This window comes from Heteronotia binoei, chromosome 21 (assembly GCF_032191835.1).
Source record: "Heteronotia binoei isolate CCM8104 ecotype False Entrance Well chromosome 21, APGP_CSIRO_Hbin_v1, whole genome shotgun sequence".
In the NCBI taxonomy this organism is placed as follows: Eukaryota; Metazoa; Chordata; class Lepidosauria; order Squamata; family Gekkonidae; genus Heteronotia; species Heteronotia binoei.
This window is the reverse complement of record NC_083243.1, coordinates 165,248,420-165,276,398: the sequence shown is the minus strand read 5'-3', so window position 1 is coordinate 165,276,398 and position 27,979 is coordinate 165,248,420. Positions and strand designations below refer to the sequence as shown.

General features: G+C 43.3%; 1 protein-coding gene across 1 annotated transcript in view; it reads right to left on the bottom strand.

Annotated features, from left to right (window-relative positions):
• LOC132589675 (NACHT, LRR and PYD domains-containing protein 3-like) overlaps positions 1-27,979 on the bottom strand; it is a 91,136-nt gene that overhangs the window by 20,925 nt on the left and 42,232 nt on the right. The window contains exons 11-16 of the mRNA XM_060262408.1: positions 22,946-23,116; positions 19,569-19,739; positions 19,021-19,153; positions 13,930-14,014; positions 13,290-13,351; positions 9,347-9,411 (exon numbers count right to left, since the gene is read on the bottom strand). Coding sequence (XP_060118391.1) covers positions 9,347-9,411; positions 13,290-13,351; positions 13,930-14,014; positions 19,021-19,153; positions 19,569-19,739; positions 22,946-23,116 — 687 coding nt within the window. The remainder of the gene's footprint in view (positions 1-9,346; positions 9,412-13,289; positions 13,352-13,929; positions 14,015-19,020; positions 19,154-19,568; positions 19,740-22,945; positions 23,117-27,979) is intronic.

Genomic DNA, 27,979 nt, shown 5'->3' with positions numbered 1-27,979 from the left:
TTCCAGTATTTTTCCCGTTAAGTCCAATCTTGTGGGGATTTCTTGAAGTTTCCATTCTGTGCCAGAAGGATTCTAGCTGCTGTGTTGATATGGGCCAACAAATGTCTCATCTCTTTCGTATAGTCACTAGGATATATATTCAATAAAAATAGTTCTGGTTTAAATTGAATCTGCGTCTTCAAAATTTTCTGTAGTGGTTCATGCACCATCTTCCAATAGTCTTTCACCACTTCACAGGTCCACCACATATGATAAAATGACCCAACATGTTTAGTACATTTCCAACACTTTTAGAAAGTTTTTGTGGAGTTACATACCATCTATAAAACATCTTGTACAGGTTTTCCTTAAAGACTACTGACTTAGTTTAATGTTAAATTTCTATAATATCTCCCATTCTTCTAACGTGATATTGTGACCCACATTTTTAGCCCATTGGACCATAAATCTTTTACAATCTCATCTTGCATCTTCATCTGTAATAGATATGAGTATAGTTTGGAAATTAGTTTTTCTTGAGGGCCCAGGAAAATTTTGTCAAATGGGTATTGTTCCATATTAAAATCTGTTGTCTTATCTTTGGCATATCTGGATTCTACTTGTGTTCTCAACCACCAACTCATTTTAATATCCATATCTTCTAGTTCTTCCTTTGTTTTTAATTGGTTATCTTTTTTCAACAGTTCATATCTATAGCTCTGATTTGGTTTTATAAGGTTTGGGGGTGTGAATGCTTCCACTGGAGACACCCATCTTGGAATTTTGTGATAAATTTTCAGTTTTAGCCATGTCCATGTGTGATACAAAGATTTCCGGAACCAATGATTTTTAAAATAAGAATGCCCTTCTAGTATTTGATACCATAAATACGCGTGCCAACCCAAGGTGAGATCATGGCCCTCTAACAATAACCATCTCCTATCATTCAGTAATGCCCAGTCTCTTACCCAGGTCAGCACCGAAGCTCTATAATATAATTGCCAATCTGGAAGGCTCATGCCCGCTCTTATTTTAGAGTCCTGTAATGTCTTCAGTTTAATTCTTGGTTTTTTTCTTTTGCCAGATATATTCAGAGACCATTTTATTCAATTCTTGAAAAAACACATTGGTTAAAAGCACTGGAATAGTTTCAAATAGAAATAACAATCTTGGCAAAATGTTCATTTTTACTGAAGCTATTCTTCCCATTAAAGAGAAGTGCAAATCTTGCCATTTTTCCAAGTCTTTTTTTAATCTCTTTGAGCAATTTATCATAATTGCCCATCTTTAAATTACTGCATTTGTTTGTAATGTATATGCCCAAGTATTTAACTTTTTTCTCATAAGAAAATCCTGATTTTTGTTGGAGGAGTTGAAATTGTTCTGTTGTCTTGTTCTTGGTCAAAAATGTTGTTTTGTGATAGTTTATCTTCAGTCTTGCCCAATGACCAAATCGATTAATCTTATTTATCAAATAGTCAATTGAATCTAATGGTTGCTCTAGTATAAAAACCAAATCATCCACAAAGGCCCTCAGTTTATATTGTTCACCCTTGATCAACCCCCCTTAATACTTGAATCTTCTCTTATTTGATTGTTCAATATCTCTAAACATAAAATAAAAAGAAGTGGTGACATTGGGCAGGCTTGTCTTGTACCTTTTTTGATAGCAATTGCTTCTATTAGTTCACTATTCACCATCACCTTTGCCCTTTGTAAGGAATATATTGATTGTATCGTTCTCAAAAAGTTCTCACCACATTCCATACCCTTCAGTTGTTGTAACAAATTGCCAGCACACATTATCAAAGGTCTTCTCTGAGTCCAGACAAATTAATGCCAACTAATGCCAATTGTTTCTCTGGATGGTTCTCATAATATTCCATTATATTACATACTGTTCTAACATTATCTTTCCAATATCTTCTGGGAAGAAATCCTGCCTGGTCTTGATGTATTGTGATCAATAAAACTTTCTTTAAACGTTGTGCTCAGGGTGGTCAGGGCTCTGGTCTCTTGCAAGGGATCTTCGTACTGTGTCAGTAGTGCTCGTAGGAACACTGCTACCGTGCCTAGTTCATGGCTCCAGGCTTTTTTTACAGACTTACGTACCATCCCTTGGCAGCCCCCTTCGGTTTGGAGCCTAACTAATCCACTTTGCTGAATTCATCAGGGAAGGTGTGCCCCCAGTAGAACATAAAGCTATTAGCTTGTATTGAAAAGTATTCCACCTCTTTGGGGTCTCCATCAAAGGTGGCATCCAGCTCGCGGCCTCACCCGTAATCCCTCGGTGGCAATGGCAGCAGCGGCTGAGGTTGCTGTGGCAGCTGTGGCTGCGGTGGGGGGTGGATGTGGTGGTTGCCCCCCTCTCTGCGCCAGAGGCTGCTGTGCCCGGTCTAAGTGCCTTCTCACCTCTTGGGCCATGAATGTATTGTTTGCTTGCATTTCTCCTCTTAGACCTCTGTCCTTTGCTGCCATCTCTAATCTCATCGTTTGAAGTCCTGTGGGTCAGAATTTTGTTCTTCCTCCTCCTCCTTGTCTGGGATCGGATTGGGGCCTTGTTCTTCCTGACCATCTCCACCACTTGCCTCCAAGGTGCCTTGATCGCTGTTGTCCCCCACCCATGTGTGTAAGGGGGGCAGCACTAAGATCGCCTCTCTCCGAGCGGGTGCATCATCCATTAGGCTGGTGGACCTTCAGGGGCCCCAATCCGTTGGGGTTATGAATAGTCGCTGTATGTGCAGCAGAGACCCTCGCCCTGCCGGCCTCCTGGTGTCGAGTACATGCCACGGAGGTTGTCTCAGGGCTGTATCGGGTCCTTGATCCTCACCAATTGGTCGTTCTGGATTTTCGGGGGCTTCTCCGTTATCTGGAGCCTTCTCTGCCATTGGGGTAGAAAGTTTCCAATTCAGTTATGTCCCCAAATGGGATTACTCCCAAAATGTCAAGCGCCGATATTTCTCAATAAGCAGTCTTTTGTTTTAAATCAAAGCTGCTCTATTGTTAGAAACTCAGGAGCTATACCAAGGACACAAGCCTTGGGAGTAATGACATATACACAGTTACACAGTTGCTATATAGGATATCTTCAAAGGTTACCATACAGATACATAATTGAGTCACGGGTTCAAAGGTTGCTAAACAACTATCTATTTTATTGCTAAGGAATTTAGGCTATTAGAAACATCTCCCATTCTCACACTATTCTGGAAGCAGATAAGAGTTGTCTGCGTGAACCTGTGGGAGAGGCGACTTGAAAGTACTACCAGCCAGCCTGTAGCATAAACATCCTTGGGCCAGATGGATTTATTACTTGCCCAATGGTTGTAAATAAGGGGGGAGCAGAAGAGAGCTGGTGACCTGCTCTTTGTCTGAAAGAAAATCACATTACAGAAATGAGCGTGCTTGACAGAGGCTGTATCATACAGAGTTAAGCTGCATGAGAGTTCTGAGCTCTAATGACTGATGAACAACTTCATGCTCAAATAGGTGTGAACACCGTATCAATGTAGTTCAAGTACCTCAATATCACTGACTTCCAGGAAGTGGCAACTCAAGGAATTATGCTGCCTAAAGTTGCCCTTCTTGCTATCCTTCCCCGACCTTACCACTTTCACTCAGGGAATTAGAGGAGATAATGCTGCTCATGTGTTTGCTCCTCTGACAGTCTCACATGAACACATTGAATATGTGAAGATGCTTTATACTGAATCAGACCATTGGTCTATCATGTACAGTATTGTCTACTCAGACTGGCAGCAGTTCTCCAAGGCCTCAGGCAGAGGTCTTTCACATCATCTAGTACCTGATCCCTTTAAGTGGAGATGCTGGGAGCTAAACTTGGGACCGTCTGCACACCAGGCATATCCTCTACAACCAAGCCATGACCAATTGTTGAAAAGCAGTGTGACAAGCTGCACATGTCTTATAGGGCATTTTAAACTCTAGCAAGATTCATTCCCTCATAAGAGTTCGCCTACCATTTGGGTTGCACTGGACAATAAAATACGGTGGAACTCTTGCAAAATTCATCCCTCTCACATGAGTTGGGAAGCCCTGCAGAGCATGTGTGGCTTTAGTTAGACTTGGGGCAGTGAACGGGCAAGCCAGCACTAGCTCCTCTGGCTCCCAGGTAGGAACAATAGGGAAAGAGAAAGATTGGTTACAGCCCCATGCCCACCACCTCTCCCCACCTCATTGGAGAGCCTGTACTGTTGCTGAGGTTTGGAGTGAGCAGGAAACTTCATCTGGCCTTTAAATGGAGTGGTATAGTAGAGGAAGAGAATGCTTTTACCTTTCTTTCCCTATGCTACAGCTTCTAATCCTAATGATGAAGAAGAAGAGATTTGTTGCACACACCATCAGTGCCAAGATGGCTTGCCAATCCCCAGGTCCCAGTGGGGGTTCTCCTGCTTTCCCAGGCTCCTTCCTGCTCCCAGTCAGCTGGTTGGCAGGGGGAAGCCCTGCCCACAACAGCCGCGATGTGCCTTTCCACCTCCAGAGGCTTCAGACTCCGCTTGGAAAGGCTTCCTCTTGGGATGGTGTGTCTGTGTCTATAAGGCTGAATGGAGCGGGGGGGGGGGGAGTAGGCAGAAGAACAGCGGCTGTGAAAGCAGCCCAGATCCTCCATTGGTTGCACAATCTTTTCAGAGGTCGTTTGCATAGGAAAGGTAAACTTGAACCTTTGGTTGCTCTGTGTTACTTTGAAGAAGTTGGAAGTTCAGCATTTCGTGAGTAGAGATGCCAATCCCCCACTTCAGAGTCATCAGAAATAGGGGGGTTGGGGTTGGGGAGAGAAATGTCTGCTGGCCACTTCATTAATCCCTATGGAGATCGATTCTCATAGGGTATAATGGAGAATTGATATGGGGGTATCTGGGGCCCTGGAGGGGCTGTTTTTTGAGATAGAGGCACCAACTTTTCCGCACAGCATCTGAGGACTCGCCTCAAAATGCTCTCTGAGTTTCAAAAAGATTGGATCGGGGGTCCAATTCTATGAGCCCCAAAAGAAGTTGCCCCATCCTTCATTATTTCTAATGTAGGTAAGGCATTTAAAAGGTGTGCGGTTCCTTTAAATGTGATGGACAGAACTCCCTTTGGAGTTCAATTGTGCTTGTCACAACTTTGCTTATGGCTTCACTCCCAATTTCTCCTGGCTCCACCCCCAAAGTCTCCTGGCTCCACCCCCAAAGTCCCCAGATATTTCTTGAATTGGACTTGGCAACCCTAGTGCCAAGAATTGAGTCCCCAGCCCAATTCAAGGGGTGTTTGTTCAAGTTCTTTGCCTAGATTTTTGGCTCAGTTCCAGAAAATGTGTAAAAAGCAGAATCTACTGTGTGGGGGTGTGATGCAGGGCCATAGCCAGGATTTGGAAGATCGGGGGGCATTTACATTTTTGGGGGGCACTGATGCCCCCCAGTGCCCCACACGACCTTCCCTCTAGTTGTTCTCCCCCTCTGACACCCTCACCACCCCCCAAGGAAGGGAGGGTGGCAATGAGAGTGACAGGCAGGAGAATGGGCAATGATTGGGGCTGGGAGAGAGGGAAAGGAGGTGAGAAGGCAGCGATCAGGCCTGGGAGGGAGGGGAAGAGGCCAGGAGAAGCCGGATCGGGGATGGAGGGGACTGGGAGGGAGGGGAAGGAGGTGGGGAGAAGGCGGCAATCGGGCCTTGGAAGGGAGGGAGGGAAACTGGGAAAGAGGCCAGTAGAAGCCGGTAATCCGGGCAAAAGCAGCCCCCCACCTCCCTGCCAGTTAAAGGGCCCGATGATCAGCTGTTTAGCGGGTCCTTTAACACGGAAGCTGGGGCTGGTTCTGCCTCCAGCCCCACAGTGCTATTTTAATGGCGGGGAAGGGAGGGTGGTGGCGAGGGGCAGGCAAGGAAGAGCTTCCCTTCCCTCTTCTCCTCTCCCTGTTGCTTTTCCCACCACCACCCTCCCTTCCTTCCCCACCATTAAAATAGTGCGCAGAATTGGAGGCAGAAGCAGCCCCAGCCCATGCTAGTTAAACAGCTGATCGGGGCCCTTTAACTCCAGTGGGAGGCTGGAACTGCTTCTGCCCTCACCTGCCAAATGCTCACAGGGCCAGCGGTAGCCCCCAGAACCATGGCAAAGGCCCCGGGGGCTGCTTGGGGCCTCCAGTCAGGGGGCCTCACCCAGAAGTCGGGGGGCTGTGCCCCCACAGTTCCCCTCATAGCTAAGGGCCTGGTGTGATGACTTTCTCAGGCTGGGGGGGGGGGTCTCTTTGGAGGTAGGCAGAAATGTTTTCCTTTTCAAAGGATGACCTTCACACTATCTAGCTTTAGTTAAAGGAAAAATTCAAAAACAGCTTTGTAATGTGCTCAGTAGAAATTATATCTTTCTTTTATTTATTTATTTATTTATTTATTCGGGATTTGTATCCCGCCCTTCCCAGGAGTGGCTCAGGGCGGCTTCCAACAATAACAATTTAACAATTTAAATATAAACAATTAAATACTTCACATTTAAACATTAAAATCAATACATTTCAATTCATAAAAACAATGCAGCTTAAAACCAATAACATATCATTTTATATAAACAGATGGCAGGCCAGTTACGTCAAGTTCCATCCCGGCTAGGTGTAAGCTAGCCGGAAGAGGGTCGTCTTACAGGCCCTGCGGAATTGAGCCAAGTCCCGCAGGGCCCTCACCTCTTCCGGCAGCTGATTCCACCAAGTGGGGGCCATAACGGAGAAAGCCCTATCTCGAGTGACTTTCAGGCGGGCTTCTTTTGGCCCGGGGATAGAGAGGAGATTTTGTGTTCCTGACCTCAGTGCTCTCTGGGGAACGTATGGGGAGAGACGGTCCCTCAGGTAGGCAGGTCCCAGGCCATATAGGGCTTTAAAGGTAATAACCAGCACCTTGTACCGGACTCGATACATCACTGGAAGCCAGTGCAGAGTCCGAAGACCCGGCCGAATGTGTCCCCACTTTGGGAGACCCAATAACAGCCGGGCCACGGCATTCTGCACCAGCTGCAGCTTTCGAGTCCGGGACAGGGGCAGCCCCATGTAGAGGGCATTGCAGTAGTCCAACCTCGAGGTGACCGTAGCATGGATCACTGTTGCTAGGTCGTCGCGCTCCAGGAAGGGGGCCAGCTGCCTTGCCCGCCTAAGATGAAAAAATGCGGACTTGGCAGCGGCTGCTATCTGAGCCTCCATCTTTAAGGAAGGCTCCAACAGCACCCCCAAGCTCCTGACTCTGTCCGCCGCCATCAGCGGCGCACCGTCAAAAGCTGGCAGGGGGATCCCCCCCCCCGGGCCGCGGCGACCCAAGCAAAGGACCTCTGTCTTCGTAGGATTTAGCTTCAGCCCACTCAGTCTGAGCCACTCAGCCACGGCCTGTAATGCCCGGTCCAGATTTTCCGGGGTGCAGACCGGCCGGCCGTCCATCAGTAGATAGAGCTGGGTGTCATCAGCATACTGGTGACACCCCAGCCCATACCTTCGGGCTATCTGGGCAAGAGGCCGCATATAGATATTGAATAACATCGGGGAGAGAACCGCCCCCTGGGGCACACCACAATCAAGTGTGCGCCTCTGGGATAGCTCCCCCCCTACTGCGACCTTTTGTCCCCGACCTTCCAGGAAAGAGGAAAGCCACTGTAAGGCCAACCCCTGAATCCCCGCGTCGGCGAGGCGGCACGTCAGTAGCCGATGGTCGACCGTGTCGAACGCCGCCGACAGGTCTAACAGCATCAGCACCGCCGAGCCACCCCGATCCAGATGCCGTTGAAGGTCATCTACTAGGGCGACCAACACTGTCTCCGTCCCGTGTCCCGGGCGGAAGCCGGACTGAAATGGGTCAAGGATGGAAGCGTCCTCCAGGAAATTCTGTAATTGCATCGCCACTGCCCTCTCAATAAGTTTACCCAAAAAGGGCAAATTAGAAACCGGCCGATAATGTGCCAATTGGGCCGGATCTAAAGATGGTTTTTTTAGGAGGGGACGGACCACAGCCTCTTTGAGTGGCGTTGGAAAGTGCCCTTCCGTTAGGGATCTATTTATGATATCCCGCACAGGATATCTAAGATCCCCCTGGCAAGATTTAATAAGCCAGGAAGGGCATGGGTCCAATTTACAAGTTGTTGGGCGAGCCAATAAGAGAATCCTGTCAACTTCCTCCAGGCTGAGGGGTCTAAAGCCATCCAGAGTATAATCCGAAGACAGGCTCGGGGCCTCAGGTTCGCTAACTGTCTCCAAACTGGCAGGGGGGTCGGGGCGGAGTGACGCGATTTTATCCGCAAAAAATTTCGCAAAAGCCTCACAGCCGATTTCCAATTCAATAGAATTTAACCTGCCTTGTGGCAGCGTTGTAAGTCCTCTAATTATATCAAATAATTGTGCCGGGCGCGAAGTTGCGGACGCAATCTTAGCCGCAAAGAATACTCTCTTTGCGGATTTGATTGCCATCTCATAGGCCTTCAAACTCTCTCTATAAGATGTTCGGGTCACTTCGTCTCGAGTACGCCGCCATTGCCTCTCTAGTCGTCTGAGCTCCCGCTTTTGTTGCCGCAGCTCCTGGTTAAACCAGGGCGACGGTTTCGGGCGGGGGCGCAGGGGGGCGCTTTGTTCTGAAAAGCTTAATGCTAAGACCACTGAGGCCTGTAGCTCATAGAAAAATGCTAATTCTTTTATGTTAAAGCAGGTTCTATAATTAGAGCTAGTGCAATATGTTTTGTGATCAGAATTAGTGCAAATGTGTTTGGCACTCTGTGCATGTTCTAGTGTAAATCTGAATATACATTCTATAGATTGGATTTATACCCCACCCTTCACTACCTGAAGGAGTCCCAGAGTGTCTTACAATCTTCTTCCCTTCCCTACAACAGACACCCTGTGAGGTAGGTGAGGCTGAGAGAGCTCTCCAAGAACTGCTCTTAAGCAGAACAGCACTGAGAGAGTTATGACTGACCCAAGGTCACTCCAGCAGGCATGTGGAGGAGTGGGGAATCAAACCAAGTTTTCCCAGATAAGAGTCCTCGCACTTAACCACTACACCAAACTTACTCTCCCTTCCCCTGATTCTTTTAGCTTCAGTGTGCCCACAGCCCATTAGAAATTATAGATTTCTAAAGGGGAAGAAGAGCTTCAGGAATGTGTGCCTCATAGTGTTCATTAGACGTCCATCATATTCTCCTACTTTAAGTGGTTTGGAGTGGAAGCAAATCAATTCCCCTTCAATTCTGTAGCAGTAGAAAAGAGCGAGAGACCATCTTGGCCTACTTTCAAATCTGAACTGTGTATTTTACTATGTAAGCTGCTTGGAGTACTTGGTGCTAGAGAAAAACAGGTTAAAATATTTAAATAAAGAAAATATTTATACAAATTAGCACTATTGAGCTCACCTGTAGGTTTGGTTGCTCTTTTGCAGGTCCCAAACAACTTCTGACTTGATTTTTTCTGCAAGATTCTGTTATAAGCAATTATCAGTAACAACGTTCTAACAGAGATTTTTTCATACAGTTCTTAAGACATACTGTATACAATGAAGTCAGTAATGGAAATGTGTAACCACAGCAGTGACCTGGGTTTCAGCATAGTGAAACCAATTCTTCCTGTACAAATTAGGGCTAGACCAAACTGGTGTTTGTGTATGAACGAGCATACTTTGTGAATAACTTCACACTTTTCAAAACTATACCTTCACAGTTGTCATTCATGCACAGGAGGCTCAAAAGATAGCAAAGGATACCAACATATCCAGGCAGTTGTGCTCCCCAGCCTAAGTTTCCTCCTCTCAAAAGCCTCACCCGAGTTCCAGTATCATTTGGGTGATGGAAGTGCTCCCAGGAAACCATCTCCACAGCCTTAACTGGCTGCTGCCTTGATGCCATTGTTTGTTTTTAATTCAAAATATACACCACTGTTTAAAGAGCATAGGGTTTAACATTCCCCAGATATCTGTCAGTGTAATGCATCACAAATAAAGTTACATTTGCAATAAATCTACTGGGTTTTTACTTACAGTGCAGTACTAATCAGAGTTCCTCCCTTCTAAGTCTGTTGAAGTCAGTAGGCTTAAAAGAAGTGACTCTACTTAGGATTGCACTGCTAATGTTTGAACTTCCATTATACATTAACTTCAATATGAATGTGAAGTCCCAGACCCTTTTGTACCAACCTATTAGGGGCAGAGTTTTTTTCCGGGAAAAAGAGGTGCCAGAACTCTCAAGAGGGAAATGAGCTTGTTTGGAGGTTCTAGCAGAGGAGCGCAGCTATCGTATACCCTTGACCGAAGAACGGTACACTCCTTCTATCTGGGATGGTCGTCCTCTTCCACCGAGCGCGCAGCTTCGGGAGGGACGCACATGGAGCGGTGAGGGAGGTAGGGGACACCCGCCTAGCCAGCCAGATCAGCCGAATCAACCCTGGCGATCAATGGGGTGACAGATGTCACAGCCAGATTGCCCTCACATCCAGAGGGAAATGAAGGAGAAAAACATGGTGTCCCTCATGAACTTTTAAACATTTTTTGAGAATTTTGTTTCCACAAAGAGGTTCTGGAACTCCATTCCACCATGTTCCCCTAGGAAAAAAGCTCTGATTACAGGCTAGGGGGTTACCAGATCCTACCTGGCTGCTGACAGGAAATAGATCTTGTGCACACTGCCCAATGGTATCACCAGGAAGTGACATCATTGCACCAGGCACATTGCACAGGAGACACTCTAGCATTTGGGTAAAAAACTCTATGGTGCCATAGAATTTTTACCCAAATGCTAGAGTATCCCTAGTGCAATGACATCACTTCTGGGTGATGTCATTACACTGGGCATGTCAGGAGCTGATGAAGCTCTTTGGGGTGGGGATCCTCCCACCGGCCAGCTCTGTGCTAGCAAGTTGGGGACCCCAAACTGGAGGAACCCCTATTACAGGGGGAGGATTAATTTTTCTGTGAAGAGATACAGATCTGAAGTGTAATAATCAAACCCCTCACAGGTTCTAAGTCTTCTTCTAAAATAACATTTTCAAGGTATCTCCTAAACTTACTCAAAAGATCTCATAGTAGATTGTGTCCTGCCATATCTCTGATTGCAACTCACATAATCTTTTTTAAAATTGCTAATATAATACTGCTCTTCAAAATGTAGAAAATCAAACACACAGATCCTGCAGTCAAACAAGCACTTTGATCCAATGTTGTTGCTATCCTCTTCTGGCTTATTGTACATGATCAGACAGTCGTCCTTTCTGCACTCAGCTTGTTACCTCAACCAGCTTTTTATTGGGGAATATTAATATTTCTTAGCTCAAAATGGTAGGCTGCAAGAGGTGAGGTAAAGCAGGATCTCTGTCAGTGTTTATGGAGATCCTGAAATCCTTTGGTTAAATTAATGGATTTTATTATAGGAAATGATTTTCAAATAATTACATCTCAATAAAATAACTTTCAAGCATACAAGAGGAATTACAGAGGTTAGCTGAATAAGTGTGGGGGGGGAACGTGATGCAATTACCTCATTTGTGCAGAGTAGGCTGGTCAGAGAAGGCCAGAGACCTCTGGAGAGAGATTTCTCCGGAGAAAGGGGGGTGAATGAAGGCAGGAATGGATGGAGGGAAGTTTGTGAGCACTCAATCCGTCTGCTACAGATCCACATCATCTAGATCCACACCACTGATTTGCTTTGCACCTTTTGTGGAGTTTTCCTTCTATATTTTGCATCGTTTAATACACTTTGTGTCCTCCCCACTCTCTTTGTTTGCTGACAAGATGGGCATGGATCAGATTATAAAGAGGAAGACAGACACTGCTCTTCATCATTAACAGAAAGCATAAGGAAGAAAATGCCTAGAAATTTAATTCCCTTTGCAAATTTCTAAGGCTGTCTTCCAAACAGTCTGTATTTCTATCCGCTCCCCTCCCCCTCAATCGCAATGCTGCTTATTCCTTTGAGGTCATTCATTTGGTGGCTAATTAGTTGCCTAGCAACTTCAATGCACTGGGGAAGAGCACAATTAAAAGTGAGGCAGAGGTGGAGCTTGTGGAGGAGTTTGGAAACCCGAAGGAAAACTTCTAAACTGGGCTTTAGATCCGGATCTTCAAAAACTCCTGATTGGAAATACTCTTGAAGACTGCAGGGAAACTCAAGTGTGAAAGCAACTTTGCTGCACATTCAACAAAATGAATATAGAAGACTTAATAAAATGCGAGGCAATGGAGGAGTGATGGCAATGTGCAATGTGGAAGGTGCCTTTGGAATTCACACAAAGAGAGGATTTTTTGCTAAGTGTAGAAACAGCCACTGTCACCTGCTTCAGATACATGTTTAAGTGCATGCATGAAAGACAAACAAAAAAAAGGATGCCCCCGGACAGCCCCCTCCATGGTGACAACACAGGAACAATCTGAACAGTCAACCATGGAGTGAGCAAAGGTGAGGCAGGTTAAGGGTGACATGTTTGCAAAAACCTCTCTGGAACAATTAACAGAGGATAAAATACAGGTGTGGCCAGATTGCACACCGACATTGACAATGCCAACATATATCTAATGCTGGATTATAAATAAATTCCAGAGTTTGGGGTGTTAAATATCACTTTGTAAAAATTCTTGTTTCAATCAGATGATATAATATTAGACAGGGCTCTTTTTGTAGCAGGAGCTTCTTTGCATATTAGGCCACACCTCCCTGATGTAGCCAATCCTCCTGGAGCTTACAGGGTTCTTCTTACAGGGCCTACTGTAAGCTCCAGGAGGATTGACTACATCTGAGGTGTATGCAAAGGAGCTTCTGCTACAAAAGGAGCCCTAATATTAAAGATTTTAGTGAAGATTCATTTTCAGTTATCTGTTGATGTTTCCATTCCTAGATCTCTGTCCCATTTACATTGAAAATTACATACCACTTCTCCAGAGGCAGGGGGAAAAATCATACCAATCAAACCTTTTGTAACATTGTCAACCTGGATCAATTCAAACTCAGATTCATTCCTTATTAGATATTTTCATCACAAACTCCTTCTAAATTGGAGACACTGAAAGAGGAGTGGTGGTCTCTTCATTGTCTACCTGAGTACTTCACAGTTTTCATCATCAAAAGAGATCAGTAGGGGTGGGGGATGGGGAAGACCCTAACTGGAGAACAGACACAACATGAGAAAACATTTGAGAAGGAGGAAAGTTAGGGACATTAAGCATCTCCTATAATGTACTCAAAAAAACTAAAACACTCATTCTACAATAAGCCTGGAGTCAAACTTGAAGAGGCTGAAGAGATGTTCACAAAAGCATCAATGTATATTAAGTTCCCCTGGGTTAATAATATGAGCTGGTAATATAGCTCTTACCTCTCCATGGGGACACAAGTCGCAGAAAATACTATCCCAAGGATCTGTAGGGCACTCTCTCTCTGCCAAAAACAGGAACCCAATTAAATAATATTGGTAACAAAGATCTCCTGCCTATGTCTCTGTTACTTCACTAACAAGGTCTGGAATTTAAAATCTGGGAGAACTCTGAAAAGTAGAGATACAGAGAATTTTAATGGCCAGTAAAATTGGAATTTTTTTCTTCTCTCCTGAAAATTTGGCAGAGAGAATCCTTTTGTAGAAGAAAACAATTCTAGAGAACGTTTTTCCAATAGGATAGGGAGACGCTAGAAATGAAAATGCATTGGGCTTTCAATTTGTTTTAGGATGGGGATGCTTTATTTTCTCTGCATGTGTAAATGGGCCTCTTGTATATTTACAAAGAATCGTAGAGTTGGAAGAGACCTCATGTAAGTTCAGTAAATGACTGTGTAACTGACTGTGTTTCATGATACCATGTTATGTCTTTTGTAGCTATATGACTGATCCTTTTGTGTCTCTGCAGTCTACTTTTACTTAAATGTATATCATGATTTTATTAGGAGGGAGCCCTGCTCATTGTAAACGCTATCACAAACAGTTTATTTTTCCAAATTATTCATTTGTAAAATTTCATTACCTCTACAGAATTCTTCATCCATGTCAATATCTCCCCAATACATTCCATTGAAACTATTAAAAATAATAAATTTGATTTTGTAGAACTAACAAGAGCAAAAATCACCCTTTATTCAAGCTTTTACATTGCAGAAAACTATACAGTTCATCATAATGATATGAGCAGACAGTGGTTTAAAGAAAGGCATTAAAGATCCCCCCCAATCACCTGTATTTTAACAAGCTAAAAATAAGATTTGAAATAAAAAAGTGATTACATTTATTTAAACTTGCATATTACTAAATTCTCAACATCAGTATTTTTCTGAGCACACTGAAATTGTAATCTAACAATTGGGGACCCACAAGAATCTTGTGGGGAGGAGGCATCCCACTGCCTCTGCTTTTGTTTTCTTCCCTCTTCCTACCTCAATCCTTACTTCTATCTGTATGGACCTGAACAACAGAAGAAAGGGGACACCCCTGCATTAAAGCAAAGCTCCTGCCAAAAGAAAAAAAAGTCAGGGTGAAACCATAAACACTTGCTGCTCTAACGAAACATTTATTTCAGGAAAAATGTTGTAAGGTAACAGAAAAATAACTATGTTTGCAGGACTTATAAAGTATTATAATTCATTCATAAGAGTCCACAGGGGGGATTTTTAGAGCTGGGTATGCTTGCAGCCATGATAAACATTAAAAAGAGCCTGCAGGAGGCTTATTAACAGACAGCATAAACATTTAAAGGAGTCTGCTAAGGCAGGGGTCCTGAGCCCCCAGGCCACAGACCGGGATCCGTCTGCAGCCTGTTAGCAACTGTGCCATGCCAGGCAGCCTTGCCGCCCTGGTGCCCCCCTCTGTGGCACTGCGTGGTGTGACACCCCACCCCCCTGCAGAGCCTTGTCCTCCCTCTGTTCTTCACAGTTTTAAGGCCTGGGAAGAGGCGGTGAAGTGCTGCCTTCCCGGGCTCTTTAAAGGCTGACCCCCCCCACCCCTCGCCGATCAGTTGATCGGTGGGAAAAACCATGCCAAAGGCTAGGCTCCTATGCCATAAGAACATAAGAGAAGCCATGTTGGATCAGGCCAATGGCCCATCCAGTCCAACACTCTGTGTCACACAGTGGCCAATATATGTGTGTGCGTGTGTATGTATGGGTATATATATATATGATGGACTGATGGCCACTGATGGACCTCTGCTCCATATTTTTATCCAATCCCCTCTTAAAGCTGGCTATGCTTGTAGCCGCTACCACCTCCTGTGGCAGTGAATTCCACATGGTAATCACCCTTTGGGTGAAGAAGTACTTCCTTTAATCTGTTTTAACCTGACTGCTCAGCAATTTCATTGAATGCCCGTGAGTTCTTGTATTGTGAGAAAGGGAGAAAAGGACTTCTTTCTCCAACCCATGCATAATCTTGTAAACCTCTATCATGTCACCCCGCAGTCGACATTTCTCGATCAGCACTGGGGACAGCAGTGGCGAGTGATCCGCTGAAAAAGCTGGGCTGCCTTACCTCCTCCCCACTACCTTCCCACCCCCATGAGGAAAATGGGGAGGAGGCAAAGGCGGCGCCACTTTTTCAGCGGGTTGCTTGCTGCCGCTGCCCCCAGTGCTGATCGTGAGCACACCAGAGGGGCATAGGAGCCCAGCCTTCAACGCAGTTTTTCCCACCGATCAACTGATCAGTGCGGGGGGCGGCCTTTCACTGTCCGTTCCCAGGCCTTAAAATTGTGAAGGAAGGTGGGAGGAGGAGGGTGGTAAGGCAAACAGGGATTTGCCTAGGGGGCGGGGTGGAGGGAGGCTGAATTTGGTGCCCCCACCCTGCCGGCGCTGGAGCCTCAGTGGGCAGGCTGGCCCTGGGGCTTGGAGTAAAGCAGAAACCTTTGCCCATTCCTCATTTAAAGACCCCCATGGGGGGCGGGGATGGGGTGTGGGCATGGGGGCAGCCTGGGGCAGTAAAAACCCTAGCATCCCCACCGGTCCATGGAAAAATTGTCTTCCACAAAACTGGTCCCTGGTAACAAATAGGTTGGAGGGCCACTGCCTAGCACATTGCCTCCCTGCTCTAGTATTTCAATAATATGTAAGGAAAAAGCATTCACACAAAGCCTGTTCACGTAGACTGGTGTAAAAATGTTTGTTGCTTTTTTCAGGGCTGTATAGATGGAATAGGTTCTCTATTTGAAGCCTCCAGTCTTGGCTATCAGATTGGTTGAAAAGAACTGGATGAATATACTGCAGGTAATATCATCTCCAAAAATTATCTGACTAATTCATGATATTATGGCATGACTCCTCTAGTTCAATATTCATTGTTACAGCTTCCCGGTCTAGTAGGCATACAGTTTAACTCTGATTTTCCAAAGTTTTTATAGGTTACAGTAATCTCAGAACAGTTGGTATTTGTATCGAATTGTAATATAGTAATGCCATTGTAGCTACTGAAACTTACTCTCATAAAGTAATGTTAATTACTTATTGTTATAGATTTTAGATATTTAAGATTGCATACTATTACTGGCTAATGAATGGTTATTCGTAGTATAGCATCCCCAGAAATATCTGTATATTTTTGATATATAGTGAAGTCATTATCGTTATCGCTACCTGTTTATACATGATTAAGTATGCATTTGGATTACTGCTAAATTTCAATAAAAGTTAATAAAACGTTTTTTTTAAAAAAAGAATTGGATGTCAAGCCTCACCAGCAACTATCACAAAGCTGAGTAATCAGATAGCAAAGACCTTGATTTGGAGAGCAGCAGCCTTATGCTACCTAGGCAACACTAACTTCTATTGTTTCCAGGAGAGTAGTAAAAATGAAACTTGCCCAGAGAAAAAGTCCCTGATCTATGTCTGACCTAGAACTATGATTCCCAGGCCGAGCCCTGCAACTGATAGGATTGAGAGCAGGGAGGCAATGTGCTAGGCATGATGATGTCACCTCCAGGGAAAACCTGGAACGACAGCTTGTAGTTGTAGGAATCACTGAGTGTCTGGCGAGTTCTAGAACCACTCATTGTCAGGTCTGGATTTTCTCCAGAAGTGATGTTATTAAACCTATGTCATGATCCTGGGCCTAGTAAGGCCTGCAGGCCCAGAGAACCCTGCCTAGGAGTTACAAAAGAGCCTACATTTCCCGGGATCCCTTCTGTCCCTCTGATTGGGTGGCAAGGTTTTTGGAGGGAAACTGGCCCAGAGAGGGGTGAGGCCTGGGAGGAGAACATAAAAGGGCCAAGCCCAGGCAGGGTGTGTTCTTTTCCTGGAAGGCTGAGCTGGAGGTAGGCTGTAGCCTAGAGAGCTTGTAGCAGGGAAAAGTTCCCTTACCCAAGTGTTGGTTATTAGAGTAGGGACTGTATAGATAAACATGTCAGGGCTTTTTGTTTGTTTGCACCAACCTTTACTGTATATATATTCCACTGTTTTACCCACTTATTATTTGAGCACTGTAAATAAACTGTTGTTGTTATACTCCTTAGGTCCTCACGTCTCCTTGGTCACAATTAGGAGGTATCTATTAATAACGAGGATACAGGGGTAGTTGAATACTCTGGGCCCTTCCATACAGACCCGTATCAGAGTGGTGGCAGCCAGCAGAAGGTCCTGCTAGGCCTGGCTGTGTGACACTGTGATACCTTCTTTTTAATTTTTCCCCTGTTGCTACTCTAAGCAACAGGACCAGATCAGGGGGATGGCACTCCTACCTGGATCAGCCAAAAACAACAGTTGACTCCTTATTTCACAGCCAACGCCCTCCCTTCCAGTCGAGGAGAAAGCCGAGAAGGAAAGCCACACTCCCACTCCTCCTCTGGGGAATCCGATTCTTCCACAAGAGGAGAAAAGCGGTTTGTTATCTTAACATTATATTCCACAGAATGTCCAGCTTGCTTTATCTTGGAGGGGAAAAAATCCTTAATTTTCGTCTGCTTACATTTTGGTGAGGCTCCCAGCTAATCAGCGTCAGCGTCCATGTCTCTGGGCCTCTTTGCCGCCATTTAATGAGGTTTAAGTTTCAAAATATAACTAACCTCGGCAAATAATATCCTCATGGAATATAGTAGGAGTAATTATGGCAACTAATAGGAAAGTGCCAGTATAAATCAGCAGCTAGGCCTTGTCTTAGGTCTTTCAGTGCCAAGGCCAGAGATAAGAGCCACAGAAGCTGAAATAGCAGCAGCTGCCCTTATAATTCATAAAACCTAGGAAGAAAGTGGTATCAAGAACTTTCCATTTTCCTGAAGAAAATCTAATTTCACAAGAAACCAATACTGCCCTCTTGTGAGGTTAAATACCAAAAAATAAAACAAATACCAAACAACTAATGTCTTAAAACTTACAGATAAAAGCCACAACAACCGCTAAGAATATCATAAAATATCTTTAAAAGCCAAATTTGTCAGAGCCAGCTCTGTAGCCGACTGTACATCACCTTGTTGCTTTGCAGGAGTTGACAAGTTCAAATTAAAAGACGCTAAAAAAACAGAAAAACAAAACCCTATCTTTGAGGGACAACCTAAAACTATGTAAAACTTTATAAAACAACAGCTGTAGCTCGTTAGCTGCAGCAGCTTCTGAGTCAGAAAACGAAAGCAGAGGCTTATTAACTAATTAAACAGCCAGAGCTTGGGAAAGACAAAACAGAGGCACCAAATATTAAAAGTGAGGTAATAGAATAAGATTATTTAAAAACTGTTCCTTCTATCAAAGCAAGATAAAAGTTAAAAGATCAAAACAACTTAGTGTTAGTAGGAGCAAAGAGACAAGCGTCTGCCTTCCTCCGAGTCCCCGGCCATCGTGGACAGAAAGCAGACCAATTTGGAAGTAACCATTGCATGAATCACTGTAGCCAGGTAATGGGTGGAAAGGTAAGGAACTAGTTGCCACAACTCCTAATTTAATATCCTTAGCAGACCCAAGATTGCAGTGGGAATTAGTAAAAAAGGTCTGTATTAGCAGGATTTTTACAAGGCATTTCTGATTCAAAGATATCTGTGATTACAGAATTATAAATTCCATTAATCTGTTATTTTAGGCATACTTTCAAAATGGCAGGCAATGGCAACTTACAGTAGTTTCCTTTGTTTTCTTCCTGTACATTTCAGTACATCATAGAGTAGCTTCTGGACAAAGGCTCTTTGTTCTGACTCTCTGATAACCAGTTGTGTCAGTGATTGGTTTGTAGACACAGCAGTGAAGAAATCCTTGCAGACTGCAGATGTCAGGCTACAATCAGCCAGCCTGTAAGTGACACTCAACACAGTCAGAAGTATTCAGCTAATTCTGCCCTGACCTGGATAGCCCAGGCAAGCCCAATCTCATTAGATCTTAAAAGTTAAGCAGGGTTGACTCTGGCAAATACTTGGATGGGAAACCTCCTTGGAATACCAGAGGTGGGAGGCAGAGTCAGGCTTTATTCAGCCACCACCCTGAATATCCTCTAGTTGGTCAGTCCCCAGAGGTCGTCATGACTTCCAGGTGCACACACATATACAGAGTCACTGCACTCACACAAATGAATACTTTAAAAGTATTCCGTTAATGCTCAACTTTTTGCTCAGGTCTATCATAAAGCTGAGTAAGATTAAAATTCATATATTGCAGGTTCCCCAATATTAACACTGGATAAACTGTTAAAGAAGTGCTAGCCACTTACACTAGTGTCTCTACTTTACAGTTTGGATGTTTGATACCATCACAAAGCAGCTTCATTCCATTATCTCTTAATTGGTTGGTAGACAGATCTAACTCTTTCAGCCACTGGTTTCTGCTGAGAACTTGGCCAAGATCTCTACAACAAGCTTCTGTTAAAGAGCAATAGATCAACCTGCAGAAGAAGTTTAGAAAATAGCCATTGGTAAACGAGTCATGAACAGAGCTTCAAAAACAACAATAAACTGAAAGATTTAAAAGACTTATAATTTATTGAATGATCGTTTTTGTTGCGATCTATACTGATTTACAAATGGGAGGAGACCACTACTAGCATAATCAAATGAAAATTCAGTACTTTTAAGCCATATTGATTTCACTGGAAGGAATAAAAGCATACTTAAATCAATGGGACATTAAGGTGCTGAATATTGGCTGAATTGTGCCTATATAATAATACTATTGAGTTAATGTTCTAAAATACAGGCTTAAAGGATGCATTAAAACTGAAGATGTAAACATGAATAACACTAGTAAATTCTACTATACACTTTATTGGAGGGAGAAAAAGAGTGTTCCAGAAATGCCCCCCCCAAAATCATTATGTTAATTTCATTAATGAGGAAAGGTTGCAAAAATACATTAAGAACTTGGTTCTTTTCAGAGATTAAGACCCAGTGAGAGATGTAGAAGTTGTTGTACTAGTTGGGAACGCTGACTATAGGGGTGTGGTCTTTCATATCGATGGAAGCATACCCTTAAAGTAAAAAATGGTAACATTTGATTTCAAAAGAGGGAACTTTAGAAAAACGAGAATAGCTAAAAGGCAGCTGAAACACATGGGAGTCAGGCCCCTAGAGGATACTTCAAAACTATCTAAAAACCACACTATTGAAGTCCAGATAGAATGCTTGGGTCTTCTTCTTCATTTGATCTCTATAGGCAGGAAGTAGGTTGCTCTTGTCCATCTCCAGTGGTGAGGGAGCACCTACTACCCTCATTTTCCACAGTCAATTGACTGTTAGGCATGTCTTTCAGAAACCTTTAATCCAGAAAAAAGTTATTCAGCTGATAAACACGGGAACCAGCTAAGCTCAACCACAAACAAGAAGCCATAGAATAGGAAACAGTACACAAATGGGAAAAGCACTGACAAGAAACAAAGAATGTCAGCATCAAAGTGGGTCTGACAGTTGTCCTTGTTTCATCGTGGACAGCCATAGATATCTCATCCAAAAGAAGTAGGGTGGGTCCAGAGTGCCCTCCTCTACTACTTCAAGTAAAAGGAACCTGCATGGTTAAGTCCAGTGTTTCATTTTCACTAGAAGAGAGGACATTCTGAGCCATTTGGGATCTTATTAATCAGTGCATTCAAACAGGAGAGAAAACTGCCAACCAGTCTTGCCTGTTGTCCCACAAACTATTGTAGGACCTGCTGCCCAAAAAGCTATATTAGCTGAGACAATGGAATCTAGCTCATAATGCCTAATAAATGCGGACACTGATGCCCAAGTGGATGCTTTTCAGATGCTGACAAAAGAGTGATCCATGTGAAGGCTGCAGAAGTAGTTGCACACCTAAATAAAGTTGCAGTGCATATGGCCCATGAGAGGAATATACTAATGTTATACATTCCCTTAACCACCAGCTGCCCTGAGCCTGCTTCGGCGGGAAGGGCGGGATATATATACGAAAAATAAATAAATAAATAAATAAATAGAAGACTTAGTGAGAGCCTGCAACACATGTGTAGGCTCCATGAGGAAACCATTGTATAGCTGGTAGAAGTGTAAAGGAAGCATCCTTCAAAAAATCACTTCAACTAAAGGTTCCAAGACAGAGAAAATCTTCAACTGGACACAGGTCAGATGAAAAAGCAGCCACTTCCTGTGTACAGTGTGTTGGATTCAGTGCTTGAGATATGCTATCCCATAGATACAATGTGATTTTCAAGGCTACTGGATCAATGCCTTTCCTCCTACATCACTTCCAGGTGCAGCCATACAAATGCAAAGCAGATGACCTTCTGGAAGAAAGGATGTTTTTTGTTGCCTGTGTTGAGAAATCCTCTTTCAGCAAGATTTCCCACTCAACATCCAAGCAGTCTGATTGAGCCAGCTAGGATCAAGATGAGAAATTGGACCATGTGTCAGAATGTCTCATAACATTATGAACTTTTGTGGTGGTTGTACAGCTTGGAGGCTCAAGAACCACAGTCTCCTAAACCATACTGGGGCTTTGCAGATTGGCTCTGCTGTCTCCTAGTTCAGCTTCCTCAAGACTTTGGGAACTCATGGAATGGGGGGAAATGTTGCCCTCTGGCCATGATATCATCAGGGCATCCATCTGTTCAACCATATGGCAAGAGAAGTGAGGGGGGAAACATGGGAGTTCAGTGTTCTCTGCTGTTGAGAAGAGATCTGCTGTTGACTATTCAACATGCTGTTAGCTGTTGAAACAGATGGTTGATGGCCCACTCCCCAGGGTCCAGATGACTGTGACTGAGTCAGCCTACATGCACATTGAAGGAACCCTTTACGTATTCCATCTTTAGAAAGACTAGATCAGATTTGGTCCACAACTGTAGAACTATGCTTGTTGCTGAAGGTTTTTGGACCCATTGCCTTTCTGATGGTTTTATGTAGGCTTTTACTATAGTGTTATCTGCCCAGACAAGGAAATTGAGATGGTAATCTGATCTTGGACATGGATGAGTATAAAATGGATAGCCCTAAACTCTGGAAGGTTTATACTCTGAAAAGTCTCTTGGGGTATCTTAGATTTGGCCTAAAGGACAGTGAGTTCAGATAGACTGGCATTGGTTGTGAGATGTAAGACAGGAGAAATTTGGAGCTACTTTCCTCAGAACAGATGTTACTCCTTCTAAGCTGTGGAATCTTATGACCAAAAATTCTACTGTGACTTTACTGTCCACCATTTCAAATCCTTCAAAAGACATTGGTTCCTGGCTACTCTGAAGAGAAGCTTAAGCACTGTGTAATTTTAGAAAGGTCAGATGGACCACCGAAGAAGATATGAGTGGGCTTTGGCCCTGGGATATTTGTGGCCCATGCAATATTCAGTACAATTTAAAGGAAATTGTGGATAGTAAAGTGCTGAACTCTCACACCACTTATCTTTCACATACATACTTTCCCCCCAGCCAAGCTAACTTAATCTATTAAATCCACTTCTGCCAGATCGTGGTCAGGGAGCTTCCAGAAACAGAGCCCTACTGAACTTTGTCAGAAATGTCAGAGCATACTTTTCTTGAGGTTGGGCTGCTGAACAACTGAGCAACAGTCAAATATACATTATATGAAAGATATCTTTCCCCCTACTTCTTACTTTTTTGTTGCAGTTTTGCTCATGAATACTCACTTGAGCCTCTGCAGTCTGCAGTCTGGATGTTTTAACCCATCACACAATAAGATGATCCCAGAATCTTTCAGGCAATTGTATGATAAATCCAGGTCTATCAAGGTCTGGTTGGCAGGAAACATACAGGAAAGATCCCCACAACATGCTGCTGTCAGATTACAGGACTGTAACCTAAGCAAAAATCAAGGTTCATACAGAAAATATCTTGTGTTATTGATGTTCCAACTTTTTTCTGTTTGAGTGTCAATCTCCGAGGGACAATGCTTCTTAGGTTCTCTCAATGACTTATGCAATAGCAGCGGGGTGATGTAAAGTATTTTCAAAACGCTATGGAAGTAATTAGTGCTGGACAAAAAAAGATGGGGAATATTTGGGAAGAGAAACGTGCAGACATGGAAAGAATTAACCAATACCTTCCACAATTTGTTCTCAAAAATGTCCTTGGTTATGGTTGTGTTTCCACTGGAAATATCTGGCTGAAATTGCTGCTAGATGGTCTGCTACAATTATAATTTTTGAGTGGGGAAATAGCATGCAAATTGAGCATAAAATATATATATTGCCACATCACCCATTCAGTGCTCCCTCTAAGCTGTGGAGTCTTGTGAGCAAAATTTTTACTTCATGAGCTACTGGCATTAAAAGTTGTGAGCTACTGAATAAATTAGTTTCCTCTGGGGCCATGCTTCCTGAGCTAAGACAAAAATGTGTGAGCCAGAGACTAAAAAAACTGTGAGCTAGCTTGCACTAACTCAGTTTAGAGGGAACATGGCACTCAATATAAGCTGTGAGGATGTACCTGCATGCCCACTATAACAGCATGGGCAAACCTCTGGTAAACCAACCTTCAACTTCCTGCTCCATATAGAAGGAAACAACCTTCTACTCCATATATTTCTGAGATCTCTCTAGTTTCCTGTGCTTTTTCCCACTGACCTTTCCCCAGGGTGCTGTCTGTGAATGTGCAGTTGCAAGTTTTCTGTTGCACAAATATAAGGGCCAAATAATATCTTTTAAAATATATAACAGCAATATTATCAAATATAATACGTGTATTTATTACAAAGATAAAGCAGATGTAGGCCTAATAGTAGCCTCAAAACAGGATAAAATCATACACAGGCATCAAGCAGAAAACACAAGACTATGCACGTTTCAGCCAATTCAGCCTTCGTCTGTGGTCAAACTAGGATTACCAATCCCCAGGTGGGGCAGAGGATCCCCTGGTTTGGAGGCCCTCCCCCTGCTTCAGAGTCATCAGAAAGTGTGAGGGGAATGTCTGCTGGGCAGTCCATTATTCCCTATGGAGATCGATTCCCATAAGATATAATGGAGAATTGATCCACAAGTATCTGGGGCTCGGGGTGGGCTGTGTTTTGAAGTATAGGCACCAAATTTTCAGCATAGCATCCGGTGCCTCTCCTCAAAACACCCTCCAATTTTCAAAAAGATTGGACCAGGGGGTCCAGTTCTATGAGCCCCAAAAGAAGGTGCCCCTATCCTTCATTATTTCCAATGGAGGGAAGGCATTTAAAAGGTGTGTGGTCCCTTTAAATGTGATGGCCAGAACTCCCTTTGGAATTCAATTATGCTTGTCACAACCTTGTTCCTTGCTCCACTCCCAATGTCTCCTGGCTCCACCCCCAAAGTCCCCAGATATTTCTTGAATTGGACTTGGCAACCCTAGGTCAAACATATATTTGCACAATGAATACTGATGTACAATGAATACCAGGATAGTACAATGAATATTAATATGACCAATTAAGAATTATTCTGGAATAGTAACTAATTTAAGAATATATTAACAAGATGTGCTAAGGAGATATCTTGAGTTACTTTCTTATAAGAAATCTCAGTGATTTAGGATTGCCTGGTCTGTGTTAGAAAATACCTGGAGACTTTGGGGGTGGAGCTAGAAGACGGTGGAGTTTAGGGAGGGGAGGGGCCTCAGCATGGTACAATGCTATAGACGCCATTCTTTAAAGCAGATAGATCCAAGTAGGCAGCCGTGTTGGTCTGAAGCAATAGAACAAAGCAGTAGACAAGCGCACCTTTAAGACCAACTAAGTTTTATTCAGAATGTAAGCTTTCGTATGCTCTAAGCAAACTTCATCAGACAAAATTGGAATGGCAAGCAGCAATTCTTAATATAAGTGGGCAGTGAGTAGGTATGTAGAATCATGGGAATGATTTTAGCAGATTAAAAGAATCACAAATTGGGATCTGTGTTTGTTAGTATTAGAACAAAGCAGGGCTGAAACAACATTGGAGGGTGATAAAAAGCAGACTGATGTTGTAGGTGTGCATTGCCATAAATCTGGGCAACATTCTGGCTTTGTTAGTTTAAATAGAGGGCATGGTTTCTCAAGAGGTTATAACATCCATTATAGTTTGCCATTAGAAAAAAAGGAATACATTAAAATACAGTGGAGGATGGGTTAGTATATGTAATTAGATAAACAGTCAATATCCCTTATTTGAGTATGTCAATACAAAAAACCAAAAACAACCCCCCCCAATATTCTGATACACTGTTCTAAAAGAGAAATACATATTAGCCATTAGAAAAACAGGGTGCATTAAAATATAGTGGAAGGTGGGTTAGTATATGTAATGAAATAAACAGCCCATATACCTTATTTGAGTATGTCAATACAAAAAAAACACATTATTCTGATACATTGTTCTAAAAGAGAAATACATTGGAATACTGTGGATGTATAGCTATACTCAGTGAGAGTTGGTATAGCATATGTAATGAAATAAAAGACCAATATCCCTGTTCAGTCTTGGGAAGGTGTTTGTTCCAAGTTTCAAAATAATTTGTAATTCAGCAAGTTCTCTCTCCAGTCTGTTCTTGAAGCTCCTTTGCAGTAAAACAGCTACTTTGAGGTCACCCACTGAATGCTCAGGAAGGTTAAAGTGTTCTCCAACAGGTTTCTCAGTTCTGTAATTCCTGATCTCAGATTTGTGTCCATTTATCCTTTGGCGTAGGGTTTGTTCTGTTTGCCCTATGCAGAGAACTGAAGGGCATTGTTGGCATTTAATGGCATATATAATGTTGGAAGATGAACAAGTGAATGAGCCTGAGATGATGTACTTAATGCTGTTAGGCCCAGTAATTGTGTTGTCTGGGTGTATGTGGCAGCAAAGTTGGCACTTGGGTTTATTGCAAGCTCTGATAACTGTGTACATGCTCAGATGCGATGTTGTATTGTTGTGGGTGAGGAGTTATTTTAGATTGGGGGGCTGTCTGTGTGCAAGGAAAGGTTTAACCCCCCCCCCCAGTACTTTTGAAAGAGAGCTGTCAGTGCTTTGTTATTGTCTCGTCAGGGTCTGTCTTGTAACAGGTTTTCTCTGGGTATCATTCTGGCTTTGTTAATCTGTTTCTTGACTTCATCAGAGGGATCTACAACAAACCTTTTTGGAACTAAAGTACCCACCTGATGACGCTTCTCCTCCCTCCTTTCTGGAACCAGAAGGGAGGGGGAGCCAAATCTTCTCCAGCACATTCTTAGAAGAAAAAGGATAAGAAGCACGCCGCGTCACAGCTGGTGGCGGCGCGAAGTGCTGTGATCGCACTGGGTGGTGGGGAGGCCCAGGCGCAGCTGATCGCGCGGGGGTGGGGGAGGTGGGAGCGGAGGGGCAGCCGATCATGCTGGGAGGGCACGTTACAAGTCAGCGCCCTAGCCTCGTTCGCCAACTCCCACGCACCGGCCCCGGCCATTCCAATTTTGTCTGATGAAGTCTGCTTAGAGAATATAGAAGCTTACATTCTGAATAAAACTTATTTAGTCTTCAAATTTATTTTCTGCAGGGAAGCTGATCTCTGCCAGCTAGAGATCAGCTACAAAAGTGGGAGATCTCCAGGCCCCACCTAGAGGCTGGCAACTCTATGAGTGACTCAAGGAAGCAATAAAATGTAGAGGCCTCATTTTCAAATACCTTCTGCCTTCGTTATATACTTTTGTCTTCAATTATGTGTCTGTATGTGGCAGAATTTCTTTTGGGGTTGGTTCTCTTATGAAAATGACCATCAAAGGTTCAAGCATCCATATTGCTAACAGCTTAGGTTGAGAGTTAACTGCTAGAAATGTAGGTCAGTAGAAAGTAGGTTAAAGGTAAAAGCTATCTCAGGACAATCTTAGCCTTAAATGTTTTGATTTGGCAGTATAATCGTTGATGTTGAGAGGTATATGAAGGGACCGGATAGAGTAAAGATAACTGGCTACCTGTTGATGCAGCTGATGGTTCTGGAATGTAGATGACGCATATAACCAGTTTCCGGGGGGGAAATGCTTTATAAACCCTGGGATTTAGGATAAGCGTGTTGACTGCACTAGAGACAGGGGGTCTCTATGCTGTTCAAGCCATGAAATTAACAATCTTTGTTGATTTCAAGCCATGAATTTAACATCTCTTGTTTGAGGTCTCTAACATAGAATGTTACTCTAATATAGAATGGGACTTAGGTTTCCATAGAATTAACGCTTAGCAGGTATTAGAATATAAGATAGAATGAATTTGACTACAAGAATTGGGTAAAAGTTCATCTGAATACTACTGTATAACCTTCTAACTGTATTCTGAAATTGTACTAATGTTATCTAATGTTTGCCTTGCTACACATGTGTTTTTAAGCCTTCTGACTGGAGAAGAAACTTAAGTGTAATAAAGTTTATCAATGCAGTTTAGAAACCCAGTCATTCTTCTGTATGAGTTCTGGAAAAGCTACGGGTTGTTTGGATTACTGAAGTATGAAAGGTGTACAAAAGTAAATCCCGCCTCACTGTAAAATATTCAAGAATATTTTGATGAACACAATGTATTATAGAAAATATTTTCCAATATATAAAGATTAAAATAAAATCATCTATAAATTTAAAAATCAACCCAAAACAAGGTTACAAAACAGATTTTATCCTGGTTTGAAGCTATTGAGCCTGTATCTGTTTTTACCTAATGTGTACTATATACATGTGTTATATTTTATAATATTTATGTTGCACATTTTAAATTGATATTATTTGG